This window comes from Peromyscus eremicus, chromosome 1 (assembly GCF_949786415.1).
Source record: "Peromyscus eremicus chromosome 1, PerEre_H2_v1, whole genome shotgun sequence".
Lineage (NCBI taxonomy): Eukaryota > Metazoa > Chordata > Mammalia > Rodentia > Cricetidae > Peromyscus > Peromyscus eremicus.
The window spans coordinates 93,647,779-93,666,539 of NC_081416.1; the positions used below are offsets into that span (position 1 = coordinate 93,647,779).

The window sequence follows — 18,761 nt, forward strand, 5'->3', positions numbered from 1 at the left end:
TGGTGATGAAGGATATAGACTGAAGAGGGAGAAATGGAATGCTGCCCACAATGTTGGAGCCAGAGGAGATGGAGAAGATAATTTCAGTAATGGATACACTGGAACAGAAAGGTTTTAATAAAGGAAAGGAGCCACAGAATAAGTGAGCTATCTGATTGAGACCACAGAACAGATTCAATATGACACTATCAACTTTCTAAGCATTCATACAACCACCCACATAGGAAACCACCTTGGGACTCAGACCCTATAGGATATTCTGGTATGGTACAGGTGAACAGACAGCTGCTTGATCAAAGCCATCACAGGGAGCAGGAAGCACTTAAGTAATAACCCAAACATCACAAGGAACAAAGTTGGGATTCAAAATGCAGAAGATGCTAAAACTGTTAGAATTAAAGTAATTTTTATTAAAAGTAATGCTGTGAGGCCTTTCAGAAACCATGATAACTTTTTAAAAATAAAGAAAAACATGGGTAAAGGTGTAAAAGTTTCAAACATTAGTTTAGTTAATCCCACTGAAATATGTATAGTGTAGAACTTCACAATATCCAGATGCATGATGATCCTGGGAAGGAGTTGCCAAGAGTTTCTGAGACAAGTTCCATCAACAGTGTCATCAATAGGATTGAAAAAGAATAAATGGCATTTGCCAAGATGATAATTAACATTTTTAAAAACACAATACTAAATAGAAAGTAATCTGTAATCATGGACTACCTAAATAACAGAATGAAAGAAAAAGTCTACATCACCCAGGTATCACAACCATGAAATATATACATTTAATTTGAGTCCAGATTTTAGTGCAAATGATCAATTTTATTAAAATCTTAAAAACTACTAAGTTTTCATTAATCAGCATAATGCCACTGTACATTTAGAGATTTTTTTATGTAAAACAAGGCAAACAACATGTAACTATTGCATATGTTTCCCAAAAAGTTCATTTAAATATTTATATATGCACATTGAATATTGTTCAAAATGAGGAATATGTTCTTGCCATCAATTTCTTCATGGCCTCTTTTACCTCCTTGTTCCTCAAACTGTAGATCAAGGGATTCAACATGGGGATCACCACTGTGTAGAACACAGACACCACTTTAATTTGGTTGGGTGAATGGCTTGACTTTGGCATGACATAAACAAATGTAACTGTCCCATAAAACAAAGTGACTGCAGTGAGGTGAGAGGTGCAGGTGGAGAAGGCCTTGTGCCTGCCCTCAGTAGAGTGCATTCTGAGGATGGAGTGAAGGATGTAGAGGTACGAAACAATGATGATGAACAGGGTGATGACTATGATGGAGCCTGCTGAGATGGCAGGAGACATTTCAGCAATGTAAACATGGGTACAAGAGAGCTCTACCAGGGGTGGGAGGTCACAGAAGAAATGGTTGACTTTATTTGGTCCACAGAAAGTCAGGCTCAACAAACAGCTAGTAAATGATGAAGAATTCACACATCCACCCACATAGGAAATAACCAATAAGATGAAGCAGACCCTGGGAGACATGAGAGTGGAGTAGAGCAGGGGTGAGCAGATGGCCACATAGCGATCATAGGCCATGGCAGCCAGCAGGAAGCACTCAGCAGTCCCAAAGACCACATCAGAACCAAGCTGGACTATGCAGCCAGCCATGGGGATGGTGGTTCTCTCTCTCAGGAAACCCACAATCATGACAGGTGTGACTGAGCTGGAGTACCCAATGTCCACAAAGGCCAAGTGGCTGAGGAAGAGGTACATGGGGGTGTGAAGCTGAGGGCTTCTTCTGATCAACAGGATTATGCTGACATTGCCCAGTACAGTGATGAGGTAGACCCCCAGGAACAATACAAAGAAGACTGAACAAAGGGTGGGGTTCTCAGTTAGCCCCAAAATAATGAACTCTGTTACCATTGTGTGGTTTCCAGTTTCCATCTTTTGTGAGCTGATTCCTATTGAAATAAAAACCAGTGGCTATCAGAATACATTAAATGACCTTATGATTGATATACTCCACCCCACACTTGGCCCATTAAAAATAAATATGGATCTCAGTTTGGTCTCGTGCTTATTCTTCCCCACGTGTTCTGAAACCAAGTTACATCATGCATAATTTCAGAATACTAATCACCATTTATCTTAAGGCCACAGATACAAACTGGACAGTGACTCAGATCAGAACACAGGACTCACTCACTCACAGATATGACATTTGACCAAGTCAGGAGTCTGAATGAATGCATAGAACACTGATGTTCTGAGACCCCAAATAGTTGAATGAATTCATAGAACTCTGATGTTCTGAGACCCCCAAATGGCTGAAATGATGGGCTTATATGCTGATGTTTACAGTACCTAATTCAACTCTATTTTTCAGTCCCTCGGAGGCCACCCTTCCCAGTCTTCTTGTAGATATGTGCCACTGTGGGCATGCCAATCTGTTGTGAAAATGAATGTGTATGTGTTTTCAATATTAAATTAGAGTACTCATAGATAACTCTCTCTTGCTTTCCATGGTAGCATATTTCACATGCTACGTCTACAATATACTGGCATCTTTTACCAGTCTGCGTTTCAAGTGAGAGAACAGGGAATATATAGTACATGCAGTGGAAAGTGAGACAAAGCTATTCTATATTAGCTCACACTATGTTCCCAAGGTTAATTTATTGGGGCAGCTTAACACCACCTGGTTAATATAATTACAGATTATTAAAATGGAAGTTTTACATAGAGATTAATCCTGAGAAAAGCATTACAAAATCTATTTGGGGGTCATTATTTGTATCTTAAGAACTATATATGAATGTTATAATCTTCTTTATCTTAATCTTATTTAGGTAATGTAAGACCTTATGTTAAGAAAATGCTAAATGCTTATAATATGCCAGTCATGTCAGACCAGGAGTAGGAGTAAACAAGTAGTAGGAATACCAAGAAGTCACTGAGAAAAAATTAATTAGAAGAATGAACAGATAAACAAAATGAAGGCAAGATTCCATTTAAACAATATTGTCAAGAGAAAATATTCTAAAATATTTTCAATACTTATACTATTAATTTAGGTACTGAAAGTATGAAAAGTGTTCAACATCTGTAATCATTATAGAGATGCAAATTAAGTTAACAGTGAAATAGTACCTCACCTATCTTAGAATGTTATTCTAAAATGATACCTGCACAGAAAATATTGTGCTGCCTTAAAAGGAAGGAAATCTCATCATTGTAGTAATATAGAAAGTCCTGGAAGACACTATGTTAGGAAAATTAAGGAGAGAAAAACAAATAATGGACAATCCCATTCATATTCTGCAGCTAAAGAGTCCGTTTCATAGAATAAAGCAATATAAAAATGACAGCAGTGAGGTGATGGGTGTGGTGAGCAACTTGATTTAACCTTTCTACAATGAAGATATACATCAAAACATCATGTCATGTTGTGCACCATAAATATACATGACTACTATCTAATCACTTAATGATTTGATTTTTTTATTTAGAATTCAGAAATTGGATTCGGTAGGAAAAAAAAGATATTCTCACTGGGAGTTGATCACCAGCATTAAACTGGCTACAACAGAAACACACTATCTAGAGATGTGAGCCCCACTCCACAGCTGAGGATCTGTGTTTTGATGGCTGTGCAGGCATTGAAGGCAAGAATGTGAGACAGTGGGGCATGGAGAGTAGAGGCTCCCATGCCTGCCTCCACCCCATAGCTACTGAAAATGCAAGAATACCCCCTTTCAACCTCAGTGAAAACATCCCCTTACACTAGTCAAGGAGGAAAAGGAAAGTTTTCCATCTTAACCTCATCCCTTGGTCAAAAACAAACCCAAATAGAAAATAACAAATCCCTATGTGTAGTCCCCTCTCCTAAAAATTTTTATACTGATTTATCCTAATATAGGTTTTGAATTTGAATTTACATTTCTTGTTTAGTCTAAGTCCCCAAGCTTTGAAGTATCTGAAGTAATAATACCTTGGTAATAATGTAGGATTGATTACTGTGGTGCTGCACTATAGACATTATAGATTATAGATTTATTTGTGATAGATTAAAAGTGACTGCAAATTTTGTTCCTGGGACATGTATTCATCAATAACAAAGATTGAATATTACCTGTAGCTACACATTATAATAAAAAGCTTCAGGAATTATCCTCGTACTGCTGGGCTTTCTTATGCAGGACTCAGACTCATTTGCAATGTAAGACCATAAGTACCTCACCACTAGACAGTCTCCTGTCTGCTAGCATCTTATTGAAAGTCCAATGGGAGAAAATTTAATGAGACTGTGAAAATTGAGTGTGTTTTCCTTTTCATTTATTATTGTGCTGACCAAATCCCAAGGGCTTTATTTATTATCTTCAGTATTACAATTTCAATGATCTAATTAATTTTGAGATTTGATTTGTATAAACACAATTAGCATGGACTAAGCTGTGATCATTTGTGACATCAGTGAGAAATAGCCATCACCAGGTGCCTAGAGAACAAGAGGGAAAAGAGAAGGAATAACATTAAAAAGGAATAGATTTATTTTTTTTAAAAAGGAATAGATCAGGAATATAAATCAATAGATTTATTTTTTTTAAAAAAGGAATAGATCAGGAATATAAATCAAGAAGTTCAGCATAAAAGAGTCTCTTGAGAGTAGGAATGGTGAACTCACACTAAGTAAGATACTTGTAGGGGAAAGGGGCCTTCAGAGAGAAGGGGTCCTCTATGTACCACTTCAGCAAGTTCAGCAGATCTTGGGAAACTAGCTCAGTGTGTTTCAGAATGCTTAGTAAGTTTAAAATGTCATAAATAAAATATGATGTGGCATTTCATGAATCGGTGAAAGGAAATTTTAGTTTAACAATGTTGTCTCCTGTTTTTGTGTTTTTATTGGCCTCTCATCTTGAAAAGACTCATTCTAAATTATAGATGAAGTAATTTAATACCTACAATTTGTTTCTAAATAACAAATTTGTGAAGTGAAGTGTTGAGAACATCATAAAAGAAATGAGATGGGCTGAATGTAACTGTTGAGGTCAGATGATGGGTCCATAGAGGTCTTACATTCTACTCTCTACCTTTGTATTTTGTATGGGATTTAACTTGGTCATCATGGTTCATAATATTGCATGTCCTCTAGTCTGTGCATAATTGATTGTTGTTGTCATTCCTGTGAGGCATTTGTTGGACTTCCTCATTCTTTTCTGAGCATTTAAAATTTCTTTTTCATTTTTTGGCTATCTCCACCCCAACCTTCAACCAGGCTAATTCCTATGGTCTACCTTCTAGCTCATTTGTTCCCTCTTAATTAATGTCTAATCTATTATTTATCATATCTTTCCAGAGTATGTATTTTGTGATTAAATTGTCTCTGTTTGTTTTGATTTGGGTTTTGTTTTATATATGGAGTATTTTGTTGTAGGTTTGAATATGGTGGTTTGTTTTGTTTCTGTTCCTTTCTTGGAGTGTTTGTCCTTTCATTTCCTCAAAAGTATTAACAAAATATTGCATCATGACTATTAGATTTTCTGTTGTTTAGCCTCCACAATGATCTAAGTCTTCTCTCTGGCACACTGGCAAATATTTTCTTGGTTTAGTTTTTCTGACAACTGCTTTCTATCATTTGTTCAGGATAAATGTTGATGTCAATTCCTCTAGGAGATTTACAGATGTGATTCTGGCTTTAGAGTCAAGGATACAGAAAGGGGGTTATGGAATCTTACTCATAGCTAAGGAAAGCTCTGAGGCCAGGCATGTGGCAAGGGTGTCCCTGAATAGAGGCCCAGAAAGGTCACTGTATGAAAACTGTGAAGGTGAAGCCTGGACCTCATGGGAGAACCCAAGATGTTGGAGATGCCAGAGTAGTGAGATACCTACCAAGGAGAGCTGCATGTAGAACCAGCCAAAGAGAGAGAAGTGTGTTTCAGTCAACAAAGCTGAAAGGAGTTGAAAATCTGAAGAATCCATGGACATCAGACATGGAGATGCAGAATTTGGAGTTTGCCCAGGTGATTTTCAGTCTTGCTTTGGTCCAGCATTTCCTCGCTACCCTTCCTCCCTTTTGGAATGGTAATGTATATGCTGTGTCATTGAATGTTGTAAGCATGTGATCTGCTTTCCTATTTTGATTTTACAGAGAGTTACAGTTAAAGATTGCCATAAGTCTCAGAAACTTTGAACTTTGGACTTTTAAACAGTGTTGAGATTGTGATCAGCTCTGGGGACTTTTGAAGTTGAACTGAATGCATTTGTGCATTACGATATGGCTACTAGCCTATGGGGAACAGGGAGTGGAATGTGATAGTCTGAATAAGAATGGCCCCATAGGCTCATATGTTTGAATGTTTAGTCACCAGGGATTAAAACTCTTTGAAAGGATTAGAAGGATTAAGAGATATGGCCTTCTCAGAGGAAATATGTCACTGAGAGTGGAGTTTGAGGTTTCAAAAGCATATGCCAGGCCCAGTCTCTCTCTCTCTCTCTCTCTCTCTCTCTCTCTCTCTCTCTCTCTCTCTCTCGATCAGGATATAGCTCTTTGCTGGCATAACTCCTGCCTGCTCCCCTGCCTCCTGTCATGGTCGTAATGGACTAAGCCTCTGAAACTGTAACCAGCTCCAGTTAAATGCTTTCTTTTATAAGTAGCTGCCTTAGTTATGCTATCTCTTCACAGAAGTAGAACACTGACTAAGACAAAAATGTATCCCAAAAAGAAAGAGCGCCAAATTCTCAATTCTCAGCTTCATGCTGTGCATGAGTGTTGATACATACTCACAGCAGAGTGTAGATATATATTCAATATGTTAACAAATGAAGGAATAAGTAGAAGTTCATTACAGTGTGTGTGTGTGTGTGTGTGTGTGTGTGTGTTCTTACATAAAGAGATAAAATGTTTCATTTTCAGTCTATAATTCAGTTCATTATCCTATGATCCTATAAATGAACAGTAGGTCACAGCTTATAGACCTACTTTAGGTTCCTCAACTCTAAGCATTCCAGGACCAAGTCACATCTTTCTGAACTTTTGGCTATCAGCAGCACAAAAACTTTAGGAAGAATATAATAGCCTTTGGAGTCAGGAGAGCTATGAGCCAACTTACTCTGGAAAGGAGTTGGAAAAGCAACCTTCAATAGCTCTTGTTGCCAAAGAAACATTGAAGTTTGAATTATGGCTTAAGCACTAATTGATTGCCTTTTTCTTGGGGTGAATATCACAACCAAATTAACAGCCTCAAATTCACCTTCAGGATTAAGGTATTTGTGGACAAAGCTTCAATCGGGAATTTCATTTTCCATCTTTACATAAATATTTCCTAAGTATATAACAACTGTAAATCTGAGGGGTTAAATATTCTTTTTGCTCAGCCCTAAGTGGAAAATGTATGCATCATCCCTCCTCCAAAGGCTTGGGGCTCATTGTGGAAGAGAAGATGGAAAGAATACAATATCTAGAGGTGGTAAGTGACAAAAAGGAAAGTGTCTTCTGGACACAGCAGAACAGCTGCACAGATGAACTCAGAGCAGCCATGACAGCACGCACAAGATTTGTGCAGGCTCAAGCCAGACCACGCCTCCTATGTAAAGGGAAGCTGGGCATGAAGTCCCACCTCTAGCAGAGGAGCCATTGGCAACCGATAGACGTTAGAAGAGGGAAAGTCAACTTTCTCTGAGAACATAGCCCCTAGTAAGTTGACCATGCTCCGGTAGAAAGCCATATGTCCAAGAACATTTGGGCAACACAAATTGGTCTTGATTCTAGAAGGAAAAAAAGGACACAAGTTGGGTGGAAAAGGAAGTGGGGGTGGAGCTGGGAAGAATTTGAGGGGAGGGGTGATGAAGATGATCAAGTTCCTAAATAACTAATAAAATGTTAAAATTTTTAAAAAATATAATGGCATTGCTTTACAGAGAAAAAAATCAAATTAATAAAATTAAATTGCTTTGAAGAAAGAAATGATCATTTTGCATTCATATTTGTGTATGTGTGCACATTGGTGCACAGATTTATTTTGTACAACTGTAAGTTTTGTCATAAAGGGGTTAGGAGACTTTTAATTTGTCATTTTCTATTTTTGAATACATAATTTCTAGGAAGCTCACAGAAGCATTTCATATCTCTACATGGTTATAACACTATCAATCCATATCCATTTATTGCACTCTATGTATGTCTTAGTTGAGATTTCTATTGTTGTGATAAAATACCATAACTAAAAGCAACTTGGGAAGGAAAAGGTTTATTTTATCTTACAGCTCACAGTCAGTCCATCATCCATGGAAATCAGGAACTCAAGCAGAAACCTAGAGGCAGAAACTGTTGTAGAAGCCATGGAGAAGTGCTGCTTACTGTCTTGCTCTTCATGGCTTGTTCAGCCTTTCTTACACCATCCTGGACCACCTGCCCAGGTATGGCACTCTCCTCAGTGAGCTTGGCTCCCCCACATCATTTGTCAATCAAGAAAATGCACTACAGTCTTGGCTCTATGCAAAGCTTATGAGGCACTTTTTTTCATCTTTTTAAATGGCTTTAGCTTGTGTCAAGTTGATATAAAAACCAGCCAACATGACATGCCAAAAATTTATCCAGGAAAAAGAAAAATATGGAAGTAATTATAGCCACTTTTCTGTGTCTAGACATCTACCAGGTGTAGAAGTGAAGACTGTTTGCCTCCTAGAATGTATTTTTAAATGGTGGAAAGCGATGCTTCACAAAACTCCAGCAGAAAACATCCTAAAATCCTAAAGGAGTGTCTAGCAGTATGCCTTATGGAATGTGCTATCCAGTTAGTTTTCTTCTCCTCTTCCTCACTAACACATGGTAATAATAACTGTGCAGTTACACTTGGAAAAGAAGAAGAGTAAAATGTTTTAGTATATTATGGTGGACTATTTGTAAACAGCTAAGAATGTCTACACTTGCAAAGGGACAATGTTGATATTTGTTGTTAGCAAATTCTTCTGAGATAAAACATTCTATCATGGAGGGAAACTCCTTAAGACATAGGAATCCCAAAAGAGAGGCTGGTTAAGGCTCAAGAAGTAAACAACACAAAGGCTTTAGGAAGTCCCTGAAACTGACCAGATTCACTAGGCCCCTCCCATCCAAGTATATGTAAGCAGTAAAGAATACTGAAAGACACTCTCAGAATAGCTGAGCTGCCTAGAAAAGGCTCAAACCAATAGGCCACCTACAAAAGACTCTCTCCAACTTGTCCAACTGTCTATAAGCTGTGCACTGTGCTCTAGGTTTTCATCTTTTGTGAGTTGTCAGCCATGCTGGGTGGGTTTTTGGTGGTACAGCTGTCTTTGAGTCATTTCTGCTCTCATGAGTAACCCCTCACCCATATTTCTGTAAGTAACTCTAATAAAATGCATTGGTCCACCAAGTTGGGCATTGGTGGTATTCTTACTTTAGTCTGTCATCAGTTCCCTATCAAGAGTAAGTAAACAGTTGTTTGCATCTCCCCGGGAATAATGTCATACACCAATATTCAACCCTCTTATAGAAAAGGAGCAAGTAACAATTGCAAATGAAAACCTCAGACACAAACCGCTTTGCTAAACCAGAAACACTAGAGGAAGCAATTTATTGCTGTAGGTGGAATAGAATATGTTATGTTGCTCAACCAAGACTTTGCTTCTGTAGTTGATTCCCCACATCTTACAAAAGACATTTCCAAGAAACCACATTCAAAAACATCTTATGGACAAGGTTGAATGCCTCGAATCTCAGTTAATAAGTAAGCTTGTTTTTTATTGCTGTTCTTCCAAAGCTTGCCACCCTTGTTTCCTTTAGCCTCTCTACGTTTCTGGGAGAAGCTTTGAATCTCAACATGCCTATAAGCAAGGACAAGCTGATTTTAATACTAGGAATGGTCTGTTTGGAACAAGGTAACTCTGTAACCCTTTCTTCCATCAGAGGTAAGTTTCAAATTAACTCCATAACTACCTTCTTTCTTTGTCTGATGGATTCACTCTTGCTGATTCCACTTCTTGTTCATGGGAATATAAGAGAAGCAAATTGTTTCAGGAATGTAATTGGTTTTCAAAAATATTTCTTTGGATTTTGCTCCTGTGCTAAGCATATGAAATTGAAGTGAAACATTTATGGGGGAGAGTAAGTATTTTCTCCTAGTTTTACCAACTGATCTGGAATATCTACTTACTTGAATGCATTACATAATCCTGTATCCTTTTATGGAGAAATTCTGGAGATCATCACAGGTTTGGAAACATTTCGAATCCTCAGGGAAATTATCCTGCTCAGTGATATATAGTGTAAATGATTTTTTTGGCCTTGATTATAAGAAGCTGAAAACAGTTGTTGGCAAACTTCTCTGTAGTCAGACTTTGCCAGCGTGGAGAATCAACGTCTTTTTTGTCTCTGCCTCAGTGACTTCAAGGAATACTGAATTTTACATCTAGCAGATTTATGACTCATTCAGCTAAAGCAGCTGGAAAAACTTTTGCTCATACCTGCACTGGGTTCAGAATGAAAAGACAATTGGTTATTTCATGCTCTGTTGTCATTAGCTACGTGTCTCTTTGATGTTTAGTTTTCACATCGGCCACATGAAGGTGAAAGTGCTTTTTTTGCAGACAAGATGTGGGGATTAAGCAATAAGTTACATGAGTGAGCTTGTGTACTTTAACATTGATCTAATTAGCTGTCCTCATGGGGATATATTCCTATGGAAAATCACTTGTGCATTCATTCATGCTTTTCAAATGTAAGGAGTTGTGCTAGACCTTAGAAGTGCAAATACATAGGATCCACATTCCTAAGTTTCTCACTCAAGAAGTCGTCCTCCAGTGACTGAAGCAAACAATTAACTCTCACAATGTAGCTTGGAAAGAACTTTTAAAGGATGATGGAGAGTCAGGAGAGAGAGTGCTATGCCATGGGAGAGATCCAGAATGCAGTTTGAGGAAATCGAGGAGGTTGTCTCAGTTAAAGTGGTAGGTAAGCGTTCAATGAGTAAAGAAGCTGAAGGATGATGAGGCAGAGTCTTACACGCCCTCCTGAAAACCTCACGGGAAAAAAATCACCTCGAGAGGAACAAATCCATCACTGAAATTGCCTAGTGCAAGAAAACAAATTTAATCTAGCCCTTTATACAAAAAGTCAAAAGCCCACGTAAATACACACATATTGAAATGTTTTCGGGGCAAAGTCTTCTTGTAAAGTTATTTCTTCCCTTTACCTGACAAGTATCTGTCTTAATACTGGTATGTGAGTTGAAGCTGTCTTTATGCCCCTATTCCTGAACAATCTGTTTTCTGGCCTACATTAAATCTAATTAGATTTATTTATATCTGACTGTGTGACAGGTACCAGAGACCATGGTCAGACTCAGTCTCATGGGTAAAGCAGAGGGAGATATGTGGATACAATTACAAACTGAGGCAGACTACAGTATCATCAAGTTAACCAAGCAACTCTGTACATCAGGACTTGTCATACACATTGTGCATTTGCTAGATGTGGTGTTTCACACCTGTAATCTCAGCATCCCAAAGGCAGAGGCAGGAGGATCATGAACTTAAAGTTATCCTGAGCACCATAGTGAAATGAACTTGTCTCAAAAATGAGAAAAAGGAAGAAAGGGGGAAATGGAGGGAGGAACTGAGGGATGGAGAGAAGGAGGGGAAAGAAGGAAGGAAGGAAGGAAGGAAGGAAGGAAGGAAGGAAGGAAGGGAGGGAAGGAGGGAGGGAGGGAGGAGAATATTAAATGCCCATGTTTGTGGAGTCCATAGTCTAGCTGGGTTGAAAGCCAGAAACAACTGCCTTGGTACACTGAGTGTCAGAGGGCACTAGAGAGCGCTGTGAGGAATCTCTTTTTTCAGAGATAAGAGAGCTCAGAAAGAAAATAGGCTGTGTTCCTGACAACCCAGTAGCAACCTATCCCTAGAGCCCTTAACCTTCACATTCGAAGTCATTCCTTGTTCTAGGGAGATGGTTCAGTCAGTAAAGTACAAAAGACTGGGCTCAGTCCCCAGAAGCCATTTTTTTAAAAGCCGATATGGTGATGTACATACTTCAATGCAAGTTCTGAGGAGGCAATGACAGGCAGATCCCTGGGGCTAGCTGGCTAGCCAGCCTAGGCTATTTGGAGAGTTCCAGGCAAGCGAGAGGCCTTGTCTCTAAAAACAAGCAGAAAGCGGCTGAGGAAGACTGTCAAAGTTGACCTCTGGCCTTCATATGTACACATGTGCTTGTGTACCCACATACAAATGAACACACACACACACACACACACACACACACACAAATAAAATATAAATAGTCCTGATAGTGTGCATCTTATGTGTGAAAAAACCTGAGTGATCTCTTGTTTTTCAAAACACAGCTAATCCCAACCATTAACTTAAAGCCATGTTATAATTTTTCTATATATTCCATATACTGCATTTTGTTCTTGCTCAGAAGATTTCTCCATATATCTTAGTCCTAGAAACTGAACACTCAGTGTCTGTCTTGTCTTTTCCCAGCTCCTAACTGTGGGCAGAGTCTGGTTAAACCACAGTCTCAGAATTACTTTAGCCTTTTCAGTCGCATTGTTGGGGGAAGCCAAGTGGAAAAGGGTTCCTATCCTTGGCAGGTGAGTCTCACAAACCCTTCTCTGATGGGTGAACTATAAAGTCTCAAGCTTGTATCTCCACAGATCACATGCTACCTCTATTAGGTCTCCCCTCTGGAGGAAAAAAAAAAACTAACAACACTCCAAAGCTGTGCTTTCCTAATCTTGAAGGAAGACACTTCTCAACCCAATTAATCAAGATTAATATTCATGGTTGAATTTTTGTTTGGTAGGTTGCCTGACTGTCTTAGTTAGGGTTTCTATTGCTGTAAAGAGAGACCATGACCACAGCAACTCTTATAAAGGAAATCATTTAATTGGATGGCTTACAGTTTCAGAGGTGTAGTTCATTATCATCATGGTGGGACATGGTGGCATGCAGGCGACATGGTGCTGGAGGAGAAGCTGAGAGTGGAGAAGGAGCTACATCTTGAGCTGAAGGCAACAGGAAGTGAACTCAACTAGGTATAGATTGAGCATAGGAGACCTCAAAGCTCACTGCCATAGTGACACACTTTCTCCAATAAGGCCATGCCTACTTCAACAAGGCCACACCTCCTAATAGTGCCACTCCCTATGAGCTTATGAGGACCAATTACATTCAAACTACCACAATGACTGTCATTGATAAACTTTACAAATACTTGTTTGAATAGATAATTGGTCACTTGATCAATTGGTTATCTATTCAATTCAGAAGTTCATATTCAAATCATAATGGTGATCCAATGTCTTTTCTTTCATGGTTTTTTGTTCTATGTCTTCTATTCTTTTTCATTGCTCATTGTTTCTCTGTTTTGGTTCAAAGAATCTAAGCTGGAGCCTAAAAAGCTATAAGTATTCACTGTACCACTGAGCTACACAACATTAGCAGTTTTTTCTATGTCTCTTTGTGTTTCTTTTAATTTTTTATTTTCTACTGTTCATAAATAATTTTTGGTTAAAAGGTGAAAAATTCTAATCAACTGCCTTTTTCTCATCCTAAAAATGTGAAGCTATTCATTGAAAATATTTACTTTTCTATTATAAGTCACCTTAGAATCAAATCAAATATCATGAATAGATTGAGTTGAAAACAGAAAGTATGTTTATAAGGGTCAGAGAGACATTTCAATGAGTAAATGTGCTTTCTCCTAAGCCTGACAACCTGAGTTTGATCCCAGGGACCTACATGGTGGAAGGAGAGAAGTGATGTCCAAGATTTGTCCGCTGATCTCCACATGTATATCATGCATGCATACACAAACACATGCATGCACACACACACACACACACACACACACACACACACACACACACACACAGAGTATACTCAAAGAGGAAGGAGGGATAAAATGAGTAAAATCACTCTAAGTATGTTGAAGCGGAAAACTAAAGAACAGACTTGAAGTTCTAGGGGTCAAATAGTTCCTTAAGCATGTGAGAAAACAGTAGACCCAAACTACTGTCGTATACATTGTCATAGTCCCTGACTCATGATCACTGCAGTTAAGCTATATGCATCTGTCTTTCAGAATATGCTCAGATGTAGGTTTGTGGGGAACCCCATAGCATTAACTTTCACCAACTTAAATCTGTCATCTAGGTATCTCTGAAACAAAAGCAGAAACACGTCTGTGGAGGAACTATCATCTCTTCACAGTGGGTCATCACAGCTGCTCACTGCATGGCTAAGAGGTAGGAAGTTTGGCTCATGGAGTAGGACCAGGTTACCCACCCTCCCTTGGAATCAGAATCAATTACTCTTGTAAAACACAAGGAATCTTCCTAATTGGGTGTCACAAATGAGGCTCTGTGACATTGTAGGCAGGTCCTCATCTTAGGAAAGGATTCTTTGCAGAAGTAAAATACTGTATTTACATAAACCCACTGAAGTCAACAAAGAGTAATATCAAAAGACTGACTAGTGAAAGTTTCCTACTAGTTTTGGTGAAATATTTCAGCAAAAAAGCACTACCTGGCTCATTATACATCTTAAGAAGTAGATAAAAGGAAACAAAGACAGACCAGTAAAATATAGACTCTCAAGTCTTCCTTCCTGTTGTTCTTACTTCTCTGAGCTTCAACCTAAAAACTTCCATTTTTTTAAAATCAGCTTTCTAGTATGATCCAAATATTCTGCTGTCAGTGTCAGAACATTATCATGGTTACACCTGGCTGTAACCAAGATAATTTTCCCATAGTTGTCCTTTCAATTTAAGTCCGAAAACATTCTTAGTATGCTCACTTACTGCCAGTTGCTAGTGGGTACCAAAGACACAAAAATTACTAAGGCATGATGCCTCCCAGAGGGTCCATTGTTTAAAAGGAAATTAGCCTGGAATTTGGTGCACATCTGTAGACACAGCTACTTGAACAGCTGAAGCAGGAAGAATGCTTGAGTCCAGGAATTTGGGACTAGCCTGAGAAACATAGAAAGACCCTGTATGTTGAGTAAAAATAAAAATAAACAAGCAAACAAACAAATGAGTAAATAGCTGACAGTGTCCCTACAATATAGGTAGATAGTGGTAACCTAGAGAGATATTATATACTAGATTAAGTAGCTAACATACCCAAGATTCGGAAAAACATTCCAAGAGAAATGATGCCCTTTCCAATAGTGTATAAAATATCACCATTGGAAATGAAGGGTCCCAAAGAATGAAAAGCTCAAAATGCTTACTCCATCCTATCTCATCCTATCAAGTTCCTTCTAGATAACACTGACCTGAAAAAATAGCATCTTTCTCATTTCATGGGAGCTATAAACTACAAATATAAAGAAGGTAAAGAGACATCCCCACTTTCCATTGTTGTAATTGGTGCCAAATCCGTGAGTATGTATACTCCCTAGAACATCAGAGTTAGGGTGATGCCCTTCATAATACAAATGCCACATGAGATTTAACACTAAAGCCACATCCTCACTGGGAATCACAAATAATTCACAAAATAATTCACTGGTATTATGACTGGGACAGCCTAATTCAGTGGTTCTCAACCTTCCTAATACTGTGACCCTTTAATACAGTTTCTCATGTTGTCATGACCCCAACCATAAAATTATTTTTGTTGCTGCTTCATAACTATAATTTTGTTATGAGCTATGATGTAAATACCTGTGTTTTCTGATGATCTTAGATAATACCTTTGAAAGGGTCGTTTGACCCTCCAAAGGGGTCATGACCCACAGATTGAGAACCACTGGCCTAATAAGATAGTTGAATAAAGTCTCATATATATTTTAGCTCCCTGAATTACAATGCATGTGTATCTCTCTAGCTAATTACAAATGACACTGACAAATACTAATGATATCATGTCACTATCTCTACACTTTACAAGCCCTCCCCTGGAACTCAGAGTCTCTGTGTTTCGGTTTTCTAATAGCAATGGGCTCATTCTCAGTTGCTTTGCTCGGCACTCTCATGCCTCACATTATCCACCCATGTCAATTTGAAGAAGCCAATTTGCCAGCATTTACAACCACACTCAGAGGCCCATTAAAACCCCATCTCTTTCCTTCTCCCTTTTCATAGAAACATTGCATTAACTTTGAATGTTACTGCTGGAGAACATGACCTGAGCCAAGCAGAGCCAGGAGAGCAAACACTAGCCATTGAAACCATCATCATACACCCGCAGTTCTCCACCAGAAAACCTATGAACTATGATATTGCTCTTCTGAAGATGGTTGGAACCTTCCAATTTGGTAAACACTTGTGGTGCACCCTGATCGTCCATCCTTTTTCCCCATAACCTTTGACCCATACTATATCCCCTACAGATCATGTTATGTAGCCTGAGACCAGTTCTTCTGGGTCATAAACTGGAAGGCAGAAATTTTTCTGGAGGGTCCCCTACCTAAAATGCCCTTTGCTTATGGTTCTGGAGGTAGGGTTATGTGGTGTCAGGAGAAGAAAGCTGACAAGTGACACCTGAAGACACCAGGCTGATATGCCACAAACCTTAAGAGGGGGTTTAAGGGACCACCCAGATGCCAATAGGTGGGCAACTATGGTACCCTCTCCTGCATGAATGAGCCAAGCCCTGCCTTGATCTTTTCTTTAGGCCAATTTGTGAGGCCTGTGTGTCTTCCAGAGCCAGGAGAACACTTTAAGGCTGGATTTGTTTGCACAACTGCGGGCTGGGGTCGATTGGCTGAAGGTAAGGGCCCCTGCACCACTCCTCTTAATCCAAATTCAAAACTTTCTGGTGTGAAACCAGAAATTAGAGTTTTAATTATTTTTTTAAACAACCAGGCAAGCATTTCAAAAGGCAGAGAATTTCAGTGCATTTAAGAAATTAACATCTTGCCAGGCAGTAGTGGCACTCGCCTTTAATCCCAGCACTCGGGAGGCAGAGCCAGGGAGATCTCTGTGAGTTCAAGGCCAGCCTGGTCTACAGAACAAGATCCAGGACAGGCACCAAAACTACACAGAGAAACTCTGTCTCGAAGAAAAAAAGAAAGAAAGAAAGAAAGAAAGAAAGAAAGAAAGAAAGAAAGAAAGAAAGAAAGAAAAGAAAAGAAAGAAAAGAAAAGAAAAGAAAAGAAAAGAAAAGAAAAGAAAAGAAAAGAAATTATCATCTTTCCAAAGAGACAAAAACCTGCATCCAGCTGCTGTTGTTGAAAGAACTAGGCATCTTCACCTCAGAACAGTGAATGGCTTACCTTGATGGGCCCATCCCTGTGTTCCAGGTGGCAGCCTCCCACAAGTCTTGCAGCAGGTGAACCTGCCAATTTTGACTCAGGAGGAGTGTGAGGCGGCTCTGTTGACCTTAAGGAATCCTGTTACTGGGAAGACATTTCTCTGCACAGGATCCCCTGATGGAGGAAAAGATGCTTGTCAGGTAAGTGGCTGCAGCTATGCTCCAGGCCCAGGAAAGTTTATTAGCAGGGAGGAACCTAAGAATGCTGACTCCAATTAAACATAGAATCTGCTTTTCACCAAAAATAATAGAGGTGGTGCCAAGGATGAGATGCTCTGGGTTCTCCCACACCTTAAAGATTTCCCTTCTTATTTTAAGGTTTCTAGATTAGGGGCGTTGGGGATGCCACTTTTCAATTATTGGCATTTATGGAGAGTATAGTCTGTTGTATCACTAGGCAAGCCATCTCTGAGTCCATAGAATGAACAGGAAAGGGAGGAAATACTCTAGCCAGGGGTGGAGAGAAGGAGCAACAACTGACAGACTGTGCTGTTGGAGGATCAAATGGAAGCTGTGTCTGGATGTTCTTCCAGAGTCCTGTGTCTAAATTACTAGAAGTCGGGACATGTTATACTTGTCATTGGCACCCTCATGGGGGAAGATGAGCACTTTGAGGCACCTCCCCCGACAATCACGGTAACAGAGGTTTCCTTCTTCCTTCCTCAGGGAGACTCAGGAGGGTCACTCATGTGCCAGAACAGGAAAGGGACCTGGACTCTAGCTGGCGTGACTTCTTGGGGTTTGGGCTGTGGTCGAGGCTGGAGAAACAATTCGAGGAGAAAAGAGCAAGGATCTCCTGGGATCTTCACAGATCTTAGCAGAGTGCTTCCCTGGATCCACGAACACATCCAGACTGGTAATGAAGCCATCCTGCAAGCTTAAGAAGCCAAAGTTCTATGGGGTAAAGAGCATCAACAGGCTAGACAAGTTGAGACTGGGGAAGGGCCATTTCTGTTCTTAGTGTAACACTTGAGGATTTTGAAATGTACAATCTAATACAAGAGCAAAACATCATATATATGAAAGTATTAAAATACTGGCTGAAGAATGAATACATTCCTCACATAAATTGCTTTGCCAATGTTTGAAACTCTGTTAACGGATGATATATGCATCTCCACCTACTTTTCTGCTGTTCTAGCAAGATTCAGCAAGCTAAAGCATAGTTCAGTAATGATCAGTTGATAATCCAACCACCCAGAGAATGATACTAAGAACTATTTTCAGATGTCTCAATTAAAGAGAGGACACCAGCACCTAGTTGATAAAGATCACAGGAGCTGCTAAGCCACATATAGTACATCAGATAGTCCCCACCAGGATGCATATTCTCACTTCAAATTAGACAAATATTTAGAGACCCTGGTATAGAAGCAACTGTGGTAAATCTGAAGGGTGGAGTCTACATAAACTTTTAGTCAACCAGCCAGGAGAAAATTGCAACTTTGTTTTTAACCTCCAAATTCAACTGTTTCCTTAACTGGTGTCTTCCAGTCTCAAAT

The 18,761-nt window shown here is 39.2% G+C and overlaps 2 protein-coding genes across 2 annotated transcripts; one reads left to right on the forward strand and one right to left on the reverse strand.

Moving 5' to 3' along the window:
* Positions 1–982: 982 nt before the first annotated feature.
* On the reverse strand, positions 983–1,924 carry LOC131900514 (olfactory receptor 5P4-like). The gene has a single exon (XM_059251762.1). The coding sequence runs from the start codon at positions 1,919–1,921 to the stop codon at positions 983–985; it is 939 nt and encodes a 312-aa protein (XP_059107745.1). The 5' UTR covers positions 1,922–1,924.
* Positions 1,925–9,737: 7,813 nt separating this feature from the next.
* Positions 9,738–18,192, forward strand: Ovch2 (ovochymase 2). Its single transcript, XM_059251774.1, has 7 exons — positions 9,738–9,907; positions 12,479–12,588; positions 14,153–14,244; positions 16,089–16,261; positions 16,621–16,716; positions 17,249–17,400; positions 17,926–18,192. Exons 1-7 carry the CDS (start codon positions 9,820–9,822, stop codon positions 18,139–18,141), a joined length of 927 nt encoding a protein of 308 aa, XP_059107757.1. The 5' UTR covers positions 9,738–9,819; the 3' UTR covers positions 18,142–18,192.
* The last annotated feature ends 569 nt before the right edge of the window (positions 18,193–18,761 follow it).